Source organism: Camelus bactrianus, chromosome 14 (assembly GCF_048773025.1).
Source record: "Camelus bactrianus isolate YW-2024 breed Bactrian camel chromosome 14, ASM4877302v1, whole genome shotgun sequence".
Classification (NCBI taxonomy): domain Eukaryota; kingdom Metazoa; phylum Chordata; class Mammalia; order Artiodactyla; family Camelidae; genus Camelus; species Camelus bactrianus.
The window spans coordinates 44,436,436-44,453,766 of NC_133552.1; the positions used below are offsets into that span (position 1 = coordinate 44,436,436).

The 17,331-nt window shown below is 42.3% G+C and overlaps 1 protein-coding gene across 23 annotated transcripts in view; it reads left to right on the forward strand.

Annotated features, from left to right (window-relative positions):
• The first annotated feature begins 237 nt into the window (after positions 1-237).
• Positions 238-17,331, forward strand: part of LMO7 (LIM domain 7) — a 189,907-nt gene continuing 172,813 nt past the window's right edge. For 21 of the 23 annotated variants that reach the window (XM_074378336.1, XM_074378338.1, XM_074378337.1 and 18 more), the window contains exon 1: positions 1,066-1,136. In XM_074378336.1, the coding sequence (XP_074234437.1) occupies positions 1,077-1,136 (60 nt within the window). In that variant the 5' untranslated portion in view covers positions 1,066-1,076. Of the gene's footprint in view, positions 375-639; positions 656-1,065; positions 1,137-17,331 lie in introns of those variants that run through there. The other 2 variants (XM_074378343.1, XM_074378344.1) reach the window with 2 other exon arrangements.

Below are 17,331 nucleotides of genomic sequence, written 5' to 3' on the forward strand. Positions count from 1 at the left end.
AGGATGAGGGCGGGAGAACGCGAGGACCCTTCGCTGAAAGACGGGGCTGGAGTGGAGGTACCTTCCACCTACCCACCTGAAAGCGGGAGGCGAGGGGCCGGCCCAGGTTGGGGGAAATGAGCGGCACGTGCCAAGGCCACTACCCCCACCTGCCGCCAGGAGGGCCGGGGCCGCGGCGCGGGGCGGAGAGCTGGGGGTGGAGACGGCCGCGCACCTGGCGGCGGGCGGGCGCGCAGCGGGCCAAGGGGCTGGGGCGGAGCGGGAGCTGCGCGCCGCGAGGTCGGGCGGCAGGTGAGGGCGGCGAGCCGGGCCGCGCTCCACCGCGGGGGACGTTTCTTGGCCCGGAAAGGTGCAATTGTGTGCAGCTATTTCTGGTATGTCAGGCGGGCCAGGCCACCGAGAGCCGGGGGATGGCGGGGCGCGGCTTCCCGGGGCCCCGGGAGAGGGAAGGTGGCCAGAAGGGCGGAGGAGGGAAGGATGCGGGCAGGATGCGGGCGCTGGGGCGCATCCCCTCTGAGGCGGGGCGGCGGTCCGGCTGGCAGCGCGGGAGCGGGAGCGTGGCCCGGGCCCCGGCCTCCTGGCGGACGGTGGCATCCCCTGGCCCAGACTGTCTGACCACAAAGGCGGCTGCGGCCGGGAGCCCTGGGGAGCAGGGGTAGGGGGCGGGGGACGAAGCGTCAACTCGGCGGCCCGGGGTGGGCGGCGGGGGTGGGTCGGGGCGGGGCGTTTCGGGAGGGCGGTGGCCGCCGCTGCGACTTTTGAAGTCCAAACACTCGTCGGTGCTGGTGCCGCGCGCCGCCTCTGGTCGCCCTCTCCACCTCCCGCGCTCTGCCGGGCTGCCGGTGTCCCCGAGGACCCGAGGGCTTTTTCGGGAGTTTAGAGAAAGCTACGTCTTTAAGTTCTTTTGGGTTCGAAACTTTACAGAACTACTGAGCGCAACAAAGGGAAAGAGAGCCCAGACGTCTCGCAGCTGAAGAGAGGCAGGGGCGGCGGGCCGGACGCGCGCGGGACCCCAGACTCTCCGCGCACCCACCACGTCTCTGTCTCTCCCCCTTTCCCTCCTAGTTCTGGAAGGGATGGAGGAGGCGGAGGCCGACTGCGCCCTAGCGTTCGCCGAGGCCCAGAGATGGGTGGAGGTGAGTGCCTTTACTCCTCTCCTTTCCGCACGAGTAGGCGGCCCCAGGGCCGCTCCTGCCACTCTGCTTTCAGCCGCCTCCCTCGACCTTCGCGGGCGCAGCGCGTCGGGTTGGTTTGCGCGTGCAGTTTGAGGGACTTTGCAAGTTCTGAGTCTCCTATCATTTAATGTCCAGCGAAGCTTCGCGCTGCCCTCCCCACGACGGTTTCGCTGGCTCTCCCAGAGCTCCTCTTTCAGGGCAGAATGGAGAGCTTGGCCTTCCGGCTTTGCGGACCGCACATCCCTGTGGACCAGCCCACGTCCGCACCAGGACGCCCATAATGTCTCTGCAGGGCAGAGGCGGCCCACGCTCCTGGGGTGCGTTTCTTTGGGTGTGGCTAGAAATGGAGATGCCTAAAACACACCTGCACGGGCGTGTATTAAGTGTATGCTGTGTGGTAGGGCGGATGGAAGAGGTTAGACACCTGTGGCGCACCTGGAGCGATACTTTCTCAGAGGCAGCATCCGGAGCCCAGGGGGTGGGAGTCAGGGCAGATACTTTTAACAAAGTAAACTTTGATGAGATAAGACTAAGCTATCCTAGGATCACTCATTCAAGAGCTGTTACTTTCCCAGCTGTGCCTCAGAGAGGAGATCTTCCATTCTTCTCTTTCCCATTAAAAAGGAGATGGTGTCTTGGAAGTTCTTCATCAACGCCTTAGGGTTACGTTTAGCCGTAGAAGATTAACACCAGGACTTCAAGCCGTTATTCCACTGGATGGAAAGAACGACTTTTATTATGTTTTAAGATAAATTTGCTTGTTTTAATAAATATTAGTAAGTATTCCTGATTTAGTTGGACAATCCAAAGTGGAAAAATGATACTTGACCCCTATGAAATGAAAAGTGACTTTTAAAATGATGCTAAAGAAGTCTTCTGAGCATATGAGAGGCAGGAACCATTGCTTGTTAAAAAAGTGTTGCCTTTACCAGCTCGTCAGTCATGTAGGTGTTATTGATGCCACGTGTTGGTTTATTCAACGTATGTAAAAATTCAAATTTGGATTAAAGATTATTCCAGGGGGGAAAACAACATATTCAAGAACCCCAAAGCAAACAGTATTTTAAAATAATTCATTTCTTCTTAAAGAAATAAATGCATATATGCGGGAAAAAGAGAATACACTTTCAATGTTACATTTCTCACACTAAAGGAAATTGGATTTATCGCTACCCGCTAGGTAGTGAAGGGGTAGGTCTAAGAAATCAGCTTTGGTGTCTTTTTGTACTGAAACTTTGAGCTGGTTTGAAGGTGACTTAGAAAGGTGTGAGGGGAGGGGAGAGGGAGGTTGGTAGGACAATAAACACTGTATTCTGAATTGAAATGAGAGTGGAAAAATTCCAGCAATGTAGTTAAGAGAAATAACTTCCCCCATTCACAAACTTTGAAAAGTCAAGGCTTCCAAAGGTAATTTTCCATTAGCAGTGTGTGTTCTGCATAATTCTAGAAAAGAAATTAAACTTGCCCTTCTGTGTTTGTGTTGGGGATGGAGAGAGGGAGGAGGGAAGAAATACGGGGACCCTTTTTCAGTCAGACAGGGCTCCTGTGTGGAGTTTGTATCTACATGTTCTGTATTTGCTTCAGGAAATCTGTGATTATGGCTGACTTCACATCCTTTCTTTTTTTAGTACACAGATTTAAAAAATCTAAACATTACTCCTCTGTGATAGCTTACTTATAAGTGGGTGAGATTTCTGTGAGAAATTTGTATCTACTAAACTCTGAGAATGTGTGTTGTGATAAAAGACATCACAGTGTGCGGTAAATGCCTGACTTCCCCTCCCATCCCACTCCGTCCAAGTGTTTATCAGCAATGATTTGGCAACTCTGTAAAGTGTCTTGTTGATCATTAGCAGAAAGTTGAATCTTTCTAAAGGCTTTGCCATATTTTAATATAGTTAACTCTTATGAAATTAAAATTAAGTGACTCATCCAGCTGCCCCCAGGATAAAAAAATGAAGTGACTTTTTTCCTAGTGCCACAGGGAGCAAAGCAGTACATTCACTGATGATATGTGAATAATTTACATATTCATGTATACTTTTGGTGTACTCGGGACATTGAAGTGACAATGTTGTATTCGCTATTGGGTTTATTTTATTTCTCCAGTGAGTGTCCAAATTTATCTGTCCTCAGCTTTGCCTTTACAACCAAAGCACAGATTCAAAAATACTGTTCTTACCAAAAGAAGCAGAGTGAACAACTCTCTCATCACCACAACCTCTTAACTCTGAGAGCCCCTAATTTGAAGATAAAATATTGATTACAAGGGGGTATTTTATAAAGTATTTTGGAAATTGAGGAAGATTATTATGTAAATCTTTCTCCTGCTTACCAATATTCTTGCTTCATTTTTCCATTTTTATCATACTTTCCTCTGCATGCATTGAACCACAAGTGAGTTACTAATATATATGTACTTATCTATATGCATATAATACACACATATAAACGTATGTATTAGTATATCATTCACATGCATTTATGTATATGCATATAATATAGGTATATAAACACATGTGTATTAGTATATACTGTAATATACATTTATATGTATTATATGTAGTATACATATAATACAATCTGCTACCTTTATTCTCAGTTGCAGCTTTGAGTAGCCCAAGGTAAAAAAAACTCCAATAACCTTGTAAAACTGAAAAATGACCAGACTCCACGTTGATATGTCCTTGCCATTTCCAGTCTCCATCAGCAGTTTTTAAATAGCTAATGTCTTTTTCCCACAACCAAAGTTGAAGTTTTACTTGTTTTATTTTTCGGAGGAGGAGAAGAAAGGGTGAAGTGAGGACCAGTGCTTGTCGTTCTGCCAATTATGGTAATTTTATGACTCTTCTTGTGTATTTCAAGTTTTACTTAGATATTTAAGTGTGTATGTATGTATATTTCTCCTTAGTTTCGTATTTGAAATCAAAACAAATGTAGGAATGTGACCTTTTAAGGTAATTCAACATAGTGATATCGGATTATTATCTGGTTGGAAATGTGGTTTGGAATATTAATAATGTAGCAAGCTGGTTTATGATTAAACACTGGTTTAAAACCAAATAATGTAATGGTTTGAAGGCAAAGGGAGAGGGGAAGCTTGTTTCTAGCAAGGTCATGGAGTAGGAGATGAAGTGGTAGCAAATGCAGCCTGGATGCTCTGATTTTAGTCCTTTTATGCAGCACCTTTTAATTTTCTGTACCTAATAGTTGTCTCTGTTTCTCTGTTTAGGGGCATTTAAAAGCCTTGTCATAACAAAATACCAGTGAGATTGGGAAACTAGGTATCTTGCTCATTGCATTGGTTGGTCACCCATTTCCAGTTTGTGAGTTAATGCGCCTATCCAGGTTCAAGTTTGAACACGGTGGTAATTTTCATGACTGGAACAGAACAGGCTAACTTGATTCGCCACCTTCCTGTTATCTCTGGGTTCGATATTTTCATTATCACTGTCACCTTGTAGAAGGACCTAAGGGATGCCAACTTGAACTCATTGCCAAGCCTGGAACCAGAATATGGGTCCCTCCCCAGTTACTTCCAACCAGTCTTTTTCTCTACCTGCCTCATTTTTATCCTTCAGGGTTGTATGCTGATTGCTTTTGTTTGCCTTTAGTCCTAAATTTTTAAAGAATTGCACTCTGTGGGTCCCCTATTAATATTTGAAATTTTTTTCTAAGTGATTTCCCTCTTTCTGTATAAACTGCATCCCTTCTATTGGTGGTTTCCAACCTTTGGTCTGGTGCGAAAGTGTTTGCCTGGTGCATTGGAATCCTCAGTGCATAGCAGTGCTGTCTGTACACCAATGAAGTTCTCCTCAATGTGAACTGTTACTTTTCTGTATGTAGAGGACTGTAGACATTCACTTGAAAATGCTACTGAGTTCATAGAAGCATTTCTGGTAATTAAATATAATTTCAATTAACAGATGTTAAACTCAAAAAGACTGTGATGGTAAAAATTTGCTTAAACTTTTAAATGTTAGAAAGCAATTCTTATCCTGGCTCTGGCAAGTAAAATTAGTTTTTCAAAATATTAACCTCATTTTGTTTTTTGTTTTCTGAGGAATCATGAAAAGATTTTTAAAGTCCACATTTACATTAAGCTGTGAAGCATGGCATTCACAGCCGTTTACAATCTGATCTCTGTCTAAAAATCTATCTTTATTTTTGATCATTTTCTCCATTACTGTTTGCATAGTTGCCAGATAGCATAGATATTAAGAGCACACCTTTGTCATTACATCCCCAGAACTTATTTACTTTATAACTGGAAGTTTGTACCTTTTGACCACCATCATCCAATTCACAATGACTATAATTAACACCACTGTAAAGTCTATTTGAACTTCCTGAGAGAGTTAAATTTTGGAAGTTCTCATCATATGGAAAAAAAAATTTTGTAACATATGAGAAGATGGATGTTAACTAAACTTACTGTGACAGTCATTTCACAGTATATGTCAAATTGTTAGGTGGTACACCCTTAACTTGTACAAAGCTGTATGTCAATTAAATACCGTAAAACTGAAAAGAAAAAAAAAGCACAATTTTGGAATTCAATCATTGTTCAAGTTCTGGCTCAGTTACTCGAATCCTGTAGGCCTCAGTTTTCTTCTTTGAAACTCCCATGGTGGTTGTGCCCGTTGAATGAGGTGCTGATGGTGACGGACTTAGTGCTCCCCAGTCCTTTCTTGTGTTTCCCCACACACAGGATGCCGTCTCCTCACCTCCAGGCTTTTGTGCCTGGAATGCTCATTATTTCTTGTTTACTTTAAATACCCATTACGCCTCCTCATTATTCCTTCTTTGAGCTCTACAGTCAGCCTTTATGTGAAGTCTTTTTGGAACCATCAGGCCTCCACCCACACACTTCTCCCTCTCCTTTGTTTCTTGTGTGGATTTCTCTCTTTTTGCACTCTGTGGTATATATAATTACATCCATTTTCCACATTAGACTTGGAGCTGCCTGAGGGCAGGATCAATATCTTATCTTTTGCTTGAGGATTTAGTACAGGGGCAGGTAAACTTGTTGCATATAAGTACAATTTTAAGGCTGTAGCTTTAGCAAAGCCTGAGGACCTGGACTCATTCCTTCTCCCAGTGGAAATGCCCAAAGCTGAGCTCGTTGCTTGGGCAACTGGTTGGGACCAACTACAAGATGTGCCTTGGTCAGGGTGCCAGCGTGCGCTTGCCTGTTTACTCAGTATTTCCTCCTCTGCCCCAGCCCTGTTCCTGAGTGCTGTCACTCCACTCCTGCCTTCTAATTAATGGCTTCTCTCGGGGGGACTTACATTCAGTTACTTTGTTGTCTGAAAAAATGCATATTATGTGTCTCCTCTGTCCCAGGCACTTGCTGGGCTTACGGATTCTTTTGTCAAATTCTTAAGTCTCTTTCTAGGACCTCCAAAGGAGCAGACATACAAGCAGACCCTGCAGCACCATCCGATAATCACTGTGATGGAATTTTGCACAATGTGTAGTGATGGCATTTAGGAGGCAGCCTGAGCTCACAGCCTTTGAGTTGAGGCTGGAGAGGGGCTAACACATTTACCCACTGTGCTGGAGCGTTATAACTTGGTAATTTGTTGGGAGATCTTGAAGTTGCATACCGCACAACTTTCTGGAGTTGCTCAGAGTAGTTTATTTTTATTTAGGTAATGGTTGCATGCAGTGAAATGCATATATTTTAAGTGTAGAGTTGCAGGAATACCTTTTATCAAACGTATAGACCCGCATATCCAGCACCCCAATCAAGATATTGAATATTTTTATCACTCAAGAAAGTTTCCTTCCAGAAAGACACTTTAGTCTTTACTCCTCCACTCTTCTGATTTCTAGTATTATAGATTTCTTCAGGGCAGTTTTGAACAGTCAAGTTGTGTCTTGATGTCAATTCTTTTTTCTTTATGCAGCATTTCACTATTTCTTGAACACGTCATCTTTTTTTTAGCAAAAAAAGAAAGCATCCTAGGACAGAAGGAGTGGCAAGAGATGAGGGCATTCACAAAATTCTCTTGGGAAGGAATGGATTCACACAAATAGGAACCAGGGCAGAGCTGCTGTTAGAGTAGCTTGACTCCAGGAAATGGAAGCAGATATGGCAAGGTATTTCCTGAGTAACTGGGAGGATTCTAGCACAGTGTCAGTCATTCTGGATCCCCCAGTGTGCTGGCACACTGAAAGCTAGAAATGCACCTCTTCTTAAAGTGGGGAAAAATAACCAAGAACTTGTACCTTTAGTAAAACAGTGTCCTTGAACCAGCTAGAGAAATGAACTCCCTGGGCTAGAGGAAATGAATGATTTTTCTGGTTCTTAATACACATCTCTAAGTTACACTCTGAAAGCTTTGTGCTCATTTGTAGCCATGAGCATAGATTGGGGACCCCAGCCTTTCCATATTCTGACCAGAATTGGAAATTGTCATTTGCATTCTCCTTCTCAATAAATAGATGAAAGATGTATGTTCTGCTTTTTCTCAGATCACTCGTGATGTTAAATATTTATCTAACAGATGACTCACTGGTTTCCTCCAGTGAGGAAGGGTGAAGCTGAAATGGGGAGGGTCCTGCCTCCTCTAAATGAGGTCATAAAAGGCTCAGAGGGCCCCTGGCCTGGTGAGGTGAGTCTCCAAGGTCATGGGCATGGTAGGGCCATTGAGGAAGCGTCTCCTGGGTTGTCTTGCTTCGCTTCTGGGTTGTTTGGGATAGACTGGCTGAGCTCTCAGCATCATCAGGAGATGAAGAATGGAACAGTTGGCCACTGTGAGGGAGCTGAGCCCCTGGGTGTTGCTTCAGCCATTTGTAAAGCACAGAAATTCTTAAAGCTGCTCCTAACGCTGAGAGAGGAGTAATGTCCTGAGTGTGTGTGATTTGTTCAGCCTGTTTGGTCTTGTCCTCCTGTGCGGACTCTGGATGCCAAGAGTGCTTTAGGTGGTCAGGGATTTCTCCTGAGACTGACTGACTCCTTTTGTCTCCTCCTTGCTTTTTAAACTACTCCTCAACATAACAGCATTTGTGTTTTAGAAAAGCATGAGTTTTGAGAACGTTAGTTAAGAAAAACAAAGCAACATCAACAAACCTGCCTGACTCTTTTAGTTTGGAGAAGACAGACTAGAAGTGAACGCTTTCATCTGTTACCATCTGCAGATTGACTTGTCTACGTCGTCCCTGTGTCCTGCTGCCCCGACAGAAAGTTCTCAAGTGCTTGTTGAACAAACGAATGTTTTGTGTCCAATCAAAAGGTTGGCCAATTTAATTGATGTCTCTACATCTCCTTAAACCTGTGAACTGTCAAAAATATAATTGAGCCTGGGGAAATGATAAATTATGTGTACCTGTGTTTGCTCTTTCCAAAGGTAATTGTTGGGTATGTTTCTTTAAATACACTTTTGATGTACTCAAAGCTCTTAATAAGGATAATAGCTGTCCTGTATGCACAGCTTTGAGGACAGGGGTTTAACACACTCACTCTGTCACTTTGCTTTTGAGGGATGGGCATTAGCGAATTTTACAGGTGACTTGCCACACAGCCACAAAAACAGCCTTTTGAAAGATTTTAAAATCCTCCCTGATAGGCTTCTCGAAGACAGGTTCTAATTCCCAGGTACAGGTGCTCGGTTTGGTGCTTAAGTACATTTAGATGGTGGTGTGCAGCCCTATATGTCACATCTGCCTTTCAGTACATGGGGGATGGTCATAAGGAGAGACGTTTTAGAAAAGTCTTCTGTGGGTTCAGAGGGCAGAACTGGTAATAACTGGGCACAATGAGACTTTTGGCACAAGTATTTTGAAGAGCCTTCTATAGATCAAGGGCTGCCCTACACCAGGATGGGCTGTCTTGAAGGATGAGTTACCTCCTAGGAAAGGTTTTGCAAGAGTAGGCGAGTACTGGACAATTAAAGCAACTAGTTTTGTTTTTTTTTTTAACCATGTGCAAGACATGTGGCTAGAACACTATACCCACGTGCTCTTACAATGAAGGCCTATTATTACCCAAGGATTTTTTTTTTTTCAGATGAGGAAAAAGAAGGGTGAGGGGGAAAATAATGTGCCCAAGGAAACACTAGAACCAGTAGTTGGCGGTTAGGGATTTGAACCCAGGCAATGTGACTCTACAGCCTGCCTTCTGAATCAGCACCCTCTACTGCTTGAGAGGGACATTGGTCAGTAAATCATGGTGAAGGATTTATAAATTAGGGGGAAAACAGGCTCTCAGTCTTCATTCCAGCTAAAACTGTAAGATTAGCTGTTTTCTGTTCATGACAAGTCCTGCACGCACAACAGGTTCTGTCTTGTGATTAGTGCCTAGAAAGTTCAAGATAATCAATTACTATGTAGACAACAGAATTGCTGATGGACACTCTTGAGCAATTGCCGACCATGTTCTGGTGTATCTTAGTGCTCAGTAAACCCTACAAAGTGTTATATGATAAAACTGAGTTATACTTTGAGCTAGTGTAAGAGATAAATTGTATTTAACTACTTTCTTCTCTAAACAATTTATAAAAGTCTCAATTTGTTTTCCTTTCATGTGACCTAATTTTCAGGAGTCTATGCCATCCCAGAGATTGTACAGTCTTACTGTATAGTGCTTCAAAATAGATGTCATATTTTTGATGAGGGTACTTTCTAGTTAGTGTTTTAGACTTGTAAGTATCAAAGCAAAGATCATGATCAAAGGTTTTGCCTTCTTGACTAGATTGAAATTTGACCTAGGTGTCTGAGCTGGGAAGGAAATACCTGATTTATTTTATTATACCCCCATTTCTTGAGTGATGTCTAATCAGTTTGGATCTTTACCCTATTGCCTGAAGAAAATATTGTCAATTTATCAGTAGCATCGGACATAGTTGGTGACCCTTTCCCTCCTGAAATATTTCCTTCAGTTGCCCTCTGGGTTTTTCTCCAATTTTACTTGATATTTCTGACTGTCCTCTGCTGAATCCTAATTATTTTCATGAGTAAATGTTAGAGTGTCCCAGGGTTCATTCATCTTTCAGGTCTTCTCTGTCTACAACCTCTCCCTTGTGGATATTATCAGATCCGTAGTTCTGCACACCTTCTGTAGGCTGATAACGTCCGTACTTATATTCCTGACCCAACTTTGTCTCTGAGACCCTCCCCCTCTTCTCATATATTTATGTGTATACTCTCTCTCTCTCTCTCTCGATTTCCAATTGTAGGTCAAATCGGCCCATCACACTTTGTTCAAAATGAAACTCTTAATCCCTCTCTCTCCCTACCACCTACTTACTCATCCCCTCGATGTTTCCCATTTTAGGAAATGGCACCCTGTTTGCCCACCTGCTCAGTTTCCCAACTTTGGTCATTATTGACTCTTGCTTTTATCACACCCCCCATCCAGTCTGTCAAGAAATCCAGGTGGCTATCTCTTCAGATACATCCAGAATCTGACCACCTCTTACCATATCCATCATTGCCTCCCTGCTTCCAAAGTAACAGCCAGCTTCCTCTTTAAAAAATATGACCCTGAGATTGCACATTCACCTCTATCCTCTCCCCTTGCCCCCCACAATGGCTACCCATTACATTGTGAATACAATCTGAATTTTTAACCCACGGTCTTTAGGGCCCCACACGATCTATTCCTTGCTTGCCTCTCTCACCTCTGCTCCATGTTTCATCTTGCTTGCCCTGTTCCAGCCATACCGACTTCCTGCTTTTCCTCAAATGTGCAAAGAAGGTTTTTATTTTAGGGCGTTTGCATTGCTGTTCCTTCTGTGTGAATATATTTCCCTCACCTATTCAGGTCTCAGCTTAAATGATACCTCTTCCTCTCCTCCCCCCCATAAAATAATCATCCCTGTGACTCCGTACTCTTACATTTCACAGCACTTGTCATCACTTGCTGTTGTGTGTTATATGCCTTCTGATTCGGCTGTTACACCCACAAGAATATGAGTGTCTTATATGCAAGGGCTTGATTCGTTTTCAAGCCTTGACTTGTGCCAGGTTTTTAGTAGGCACTCAATAAATATTCGTTGGATAAATAAATGGATGAATGAATAAATGTCTTTTAATTGCCTATATTTGATGGCGTTTTGATATGACTGACTTTCTGGCTGTGCTTCACTCAACAAGACAAGTTGGTTTTGTTATATTAGGTTTGCTTTGTTTTGTCTTTCTCCTTCAAGTTCAGTTCTGGTTTGAGCAAGTTCAAAGCAGGGTTTTAAAAAAGCAAGTTTAAACCATGAGAAATTGATTTTGTTCAACCAATTATAAAGATGCCCAAAGGTAAGCAGGTCTCACAAGACAGTAAACATCCCAGAAAATTTGAAGAGGATCCTCCTTAGCTGAATATCTTGCCCCGACAGTAGTGCATCATCATGAAACTCTGGGTATTAGCCACGAAAAATGTCATACAGCTCACTGACTGGCATCCTCCAGCCTGAGCGTGGACTGTTCCCAGGGACTAACATAGACAGAGAAGCAGAAAATAGCTCTACCTTGTTTAGCAACAAAAGAAAGCAATTAAAAATTTGAGGACAAGAACACTTCTCCTTTCTGTGCCAGCTCAGATGTCAAAGTCTACTTCATGCTCCCAGAGTGCTGCACTTTATAGCAGTTTTTTTTTTCCAGGAATCATTCTGAAATGGCACACAAAACCGAGGGTTGCAAGCTTTCAAAAGAGCTTTGTTCAGAAATGTGGGGAAAAGGGAAGCTGAAACTTTTTGTCTGTTTTGATGCAAACTGACTTTCTCTTAATGTGTTTAAAACAATTTATTCCTCCTAGCTGTCATATGAATTCAGTGATAGTGTTCTTTTTAGAAATATGATTTTTTAGTATGTAAGTTTCAGGCATTCAGCATTAGAATTCAACATCTGTATACACTACAAAGTGATCACCACCCCAAGTCTAGTTACAATCCATTAAATAGAATTTCTTTTTACAGATGAGAAAAGAGTGGCTCAGAGATGTTAAGTTTCTTTTCCAACACTGCTGATGCTGATAGAACCAGTTTTTGAACTTAGATTTTTCCAACAGAAAAACTCAAGCTTTCAATCATTTCATTCACCTTCCTCTGTTTCTCTTCCTCTGTAGTTGTACCTGCTGTATTGGCACGTACACGCTCTGATGTACTGTTCCCCACGTCTGCCTCTGTCTTCCTTGTTTTTTCTTATTTCACGATTAAAAAGCGTAAGAAAGTGCTAAGGCTTAATATAAATGTAGTGTAAATTCACACTAAGATGTAGGTAGATAGCGTCAAATAACTTCATGCCGTTGGGGTGGGACAGCTTAGAGACAGCGTGTGTGTGGTGAGGAAGGGGATGATGGGGGCACTCTCTTTGGTGGTTCATTCTGGGACTCGTCCTGATGTGGAAGAGACAGTCACAGAGCAGCATGGGAATCACCATGAACAAGCTGGACAGCGTACCTCCAGGGAGATGGGAAAAGCATTCAGAAGCTATTAAAGAAGGTCCTTTTTGAGCTGGACCAGAAAGACGATGGGCAGAACTCAACGTGCAGGGCAGTTGAGTTGCGTAGAGCTGGTGCTAGTGTGAGTAAGGGCCTCTTGGATGATTCTGTTGGCAGGACAGTGAAGCTAGTAGTCTGTTTAGTGTGGAAGGTGCTTATTTGAAGGCAGTGAGAATTTCAAGCCCAAATTGTGGATAAATTAATTTTTTTCTATAAATGCCACATCAGGTGATGTTGGAACCCTTGGGACAGAATGGGACATTGGAGGGGAAAGACCATGTAACCTGGAAGATCAAAGCCTGAGCCTTGGGATCAAATGTCTTCTGTGACGAGGAAAGAGAGGCCGTGGTCAAAAAGCTAGTCAGAAAACCAGGGGTGGGTTAGGGATCCTAAGGGAGGTTTTAGTTCCTTGACAGATAGAAAGGAAGAGGATTATCAACAGTGTTCAGGGCTAAAAAAAAAAAAAAGTGATCAAGGAAAGAGAAAATGGAACAAGGCCATCAAATTTGGCAAGAGAACAGTCTCTCACTTGTTGAAAGTACAGCTTTGGAGTGTTAGTGTGGGAGCCAAATGAAACTCCAGGAAATCCCTTTGGAAAGTCTTTGCATAGGAGCAGGCATGCCGTGAGAGAAAAGGTAGGAAGAGCTTTCCAAATCTGTATTCTCCTTGTTTGTGTTAACACTACCAGCTCAGCCCCCAGCTTACCTGTACTAGAGGTACGGACTCTCCATGCTTAAGGGAAGTACACTCTCAGACCGCAGTTCTGATGGAATCACTGTGGTCTGCTACGTGAAGTACTGAAGTTGAAGCACACTGCTGCTCTGTTTCAGAAATCTCTGACCTGGATGTGCTAACAATCATCTGGAAACCATTGTCATCTTCTGAACTTATTTCCTCTTTCCTAAACAGGGGAGCTGTCTCTCTTGTCCCCAGGATTTTTAGCTGATTATAGTTTGGTGAAGTGACTTTGTTTGTAGTATTTAGAATAAATATGTATTAATCGTTTTGATCTAGTGACTCAAAGAAGCTTAAAGTCATATTAATCTGAGAACAGATGGTAAGAGGAGAGGAAATAAAATTTTTCTGACTTTTGATACACACAGTCACCATGAAAATATACAATTTCGGCACATTGTGTCTGTTTCTTTGCCGTGTCCTAGCGTGGACGAGTGGGAAGAGCAGCAGAGTTTGGGGTCATACTGCACAGACGTAGCTCGTACAGGGCAGGTCCCAGAGTGAGACGTGGGAATAGACAAGGCACGGAGCATCCCTAAGCCTAAATTCCTATGACTGTAAAGTGAGGATTGCAAGGTAGTGATAAGGTTTAGAGAAAAATGTGGAAAATGTGTAGATACTGAACAAATGGTAAGTGCCCATGTTATTATTATCCTGCTTGCCTCTGTGTATAGTCAGAAAACAGATGATTAAAGGGCTTTATCTTTTTTTTATCTTCCTTAGAATGGCTAATTGTAAGTGTGTGTGTGTGTGTGTGTGTGTATGTGTGTGTGTGTGTGAAGCCCACAATGCACTTAGATAACCTGCTGTTTATTCTAACCTCTGATTTTCAAATATGGGTCTTAATATTCCATCCCTTCTATCTTGTTCGAAAGCTGTAATAAAAGTCCTGTCATCTGTAAGAACTTGAGGTTAGAATGAACAAATGCCTTACGAGTAATGAATTCTGTTTCTTGATGGTGCTTCTGCCATCTTCTCTCTAGGGACCCTCATGTTCGTTTGAACACTTCTTTGCTATTGATTTCTTTTCTGTCAGTGGACTTACAGTATAAATCTAAGGCTAGTGACTTGCCCGAGACCTTTTAAGTTGAAGGAACCTAATTCCATATTTATTGTGCTGTTGAAAACATTGCCATATGTTCTGGCCTCCCTGCTCCCTTCCCTTCAGCTACCATCTATTTGAAGTTTCAGATCAGAGAGTAGCATATGTGGATTACATGCGTTAAGCTTCCTTTCATATAAATTGTTTTTTCAAGTCTCTATACATTACTGTTATTTCAATTATTCTTTGTTCTTTATGCATCTTTTTTTTATCCTGTAAGTTACTTTTCATGTCGTGTGTGTCTGTCTCTGAGTCATCTCATTAATTTCGCTTTTCTGCTGTGTTCAGTTTAGAAGAGCCAATTGTAAGATCTTTCCAAGAAGGACATCTTGTGATGTCTTCCTAAAAATGGGCCTAATGAGCTATTTTAGAAAAGAGAAGCTATAATTTTATAGTTTTCATGAAGAAAGGAAATGCATTTTTAGGTGTTTTAGTCAAAGGATAACGTTTATACAGCTGCCAGTTTTTAAGCCAGTCTGCAAACATTTTTAGACTTGGAAAATGCTTGTAAATCCTGAAAGGTATATAACTTGCCAAATAGCTGATACTTTTGAATTTTGGCCTTGGTTCTGGTAAAAGAATGTGGTTGACAACCACACTGCAATTTACAGTAATCCTTTTTGTATAAGGAAATGAATCTACTTGGCTTAATAAACTCCAGATGAATTTCTGGCTCCTTAATTATACCAAGTCATTTAAAATTAAGGTTTCATTATTCAGTTTGGTTACAGTCGCTCTCTCTGTGCTTGTAATGGCCAAAGTGATGTTAACATCCTTTGTAGAACTGAAACATTATGGGGAAAAATGCATTTGGGTGGATCATTTTGGAGCACAAGCATATGATGTGCCTTAAGGAGATCAAGTTGAAGACCCATCAGAAGTTCTGCTAGTGTCATAAAGAATTTTCTTGGAAGCCCACCTAAATATTTCTATTTAACTTTTTATTGATCACCCTTATCTGCAAAAGAGTCTGAAAAATGTTTTTGGCAGGCTGCCGCATCACTGCTTCCAGTGATATGGGGGTTCTGTTACTAAGGAAGAGGTTGACAATGTTGGGTTGACAAATCTCTGCCACACTTATTTTCTGATTGTTCCTTTCTTAAATCATTTTGCTTTGTTATGATTGCAGTCTAGTGTCTTAGCTTTCTGAGGATATTACAGTTTTTTCCCCCTACTCCCTGCATTGTCTGTTTCTTCCAAGTTGCTTTTCTGTTTTTTCCCTTTCGACTTTGGTCACTTCTAAATTGAAAGTTTCTCTTAAACCTCTGATGGTCATTGTCCAACTGCTCTCCAGATTTTCTGCCAATTTCTGTGTATAAAGCCATGTTCCTTATGAACCTCCCTACCCGAAGGGCCTGTTGCCTCCAGATCTGAGTCTTTTCTGGGGGAACCTGCCTGCCTGCCTTGGTTCCACAGTATGCCTTTGTGTGCCCCAAAGTTGAAACATCCTCCGTTCTGTTTAGTCAGTTACCACTCCTCCGTCTACTTTCTGTTTCCACATACTCGTTCAAAGTTTTCTTCTACAGTTATCTCTTTTCAGATTCCCTTTGTTTTTGTGGGTTAATGCCTTAAATTTCTGTGCTATCATTTTGGTGACGTTTTGGGAGGCAGTGGACAAAAATGTGTAGCCAGTTCATTGGGTTCAACTAGAAGTCCTGTGTGTGTATGTATGTGTGTGTGTGTGTGTGTGTGTGTGTATAAGAGAGAGAATAAAAATGTAGAAAAACGTGGGTTGAATGAAGATGAGAATTATTGCCTAGGTGAATTTCACACTAGTAAAATAAATGCCACCTTATTTAAATTTTTAAAAAATCCTATCTTATTGTAAGATTGAATTGAGAGGACTTGCATAAGTCTTAAATCTCTACACTGTAATGAGGCAACATTTAAATCACAAATATAGTGAATGCAGGATGAGCAGAAGATGAGCATAAGAAAGATAAACTAAAGCCACAGATGAGCTGCAGTTTCTGCCACATGTTCCAGTACCTGTGCTAGTAATGGGGCGTAAACTTCATCTTTCTAGCAGTTGATTCAGAGACAGAATCACAGCCTCCTCCATGCCTTTCACAGCCTGGCTTCTACGCACACTCTTTCACTCACCTGGAGGGCAGGGTATGGGGGGAGGGAAGGAACAGTGCCTGGCATGTAAAAGATATTCAATAAATCAGAGTTTCTTTTCTTAAACCTCTGAAAAAACTTGTCCCTTCAAGGGAAAAAAGGAAGTTGACATATACTGAGTACTTAGGTTCTGGTCCCTTCAAACAACTGCATTCTACAAGTAAGAGAACCGAAGAAGATCAGACAGCCTCAGTAACCTGCCTGAGGGAAAGCATATGGTCCCCCCAGATCCTGGCTTCAGTCCTGCTGTCCTTTCCGGGGCGTCACAGTTGCTTCCAATGATTCTCCTTTTGTGAATGTTTCTCTAGATGAGAATGATACTTCCCTTGTTGTAATTAGTTACCTGTCTTTGCTATAAGCTGTTTCTTTTTTTTTAGTTAATAAAGATTTAATATTTTATTTTATTTTCTCTGTTTTTTTTGAGATATAATTAATGTATAACTGTGTCAAAGTGCACAGTACAGTGATTTGATATGTGTGTATTTTATGAAATGATCACTACAGTAAGTTTTGTTAACATCCATCACCTCACATAGTTACACATTTTTATATCTTGTGATGAGAACTTTTAAGGTCTACTCTCTTAGCAACTTCCAGAGATACAATACAGTGTTGTTAATTATAGTCACCATGCTGTACGCCATGCTATAAGCTTCTTGAGAGCAGTTGCCAAACCACCTAGGACTGGGCGCAGTGCCTAGACCCTTAACGATGGCTCAGTAGAGTTTTCCTGAAAGAAAAAATGTTGAACAAATTTAGTG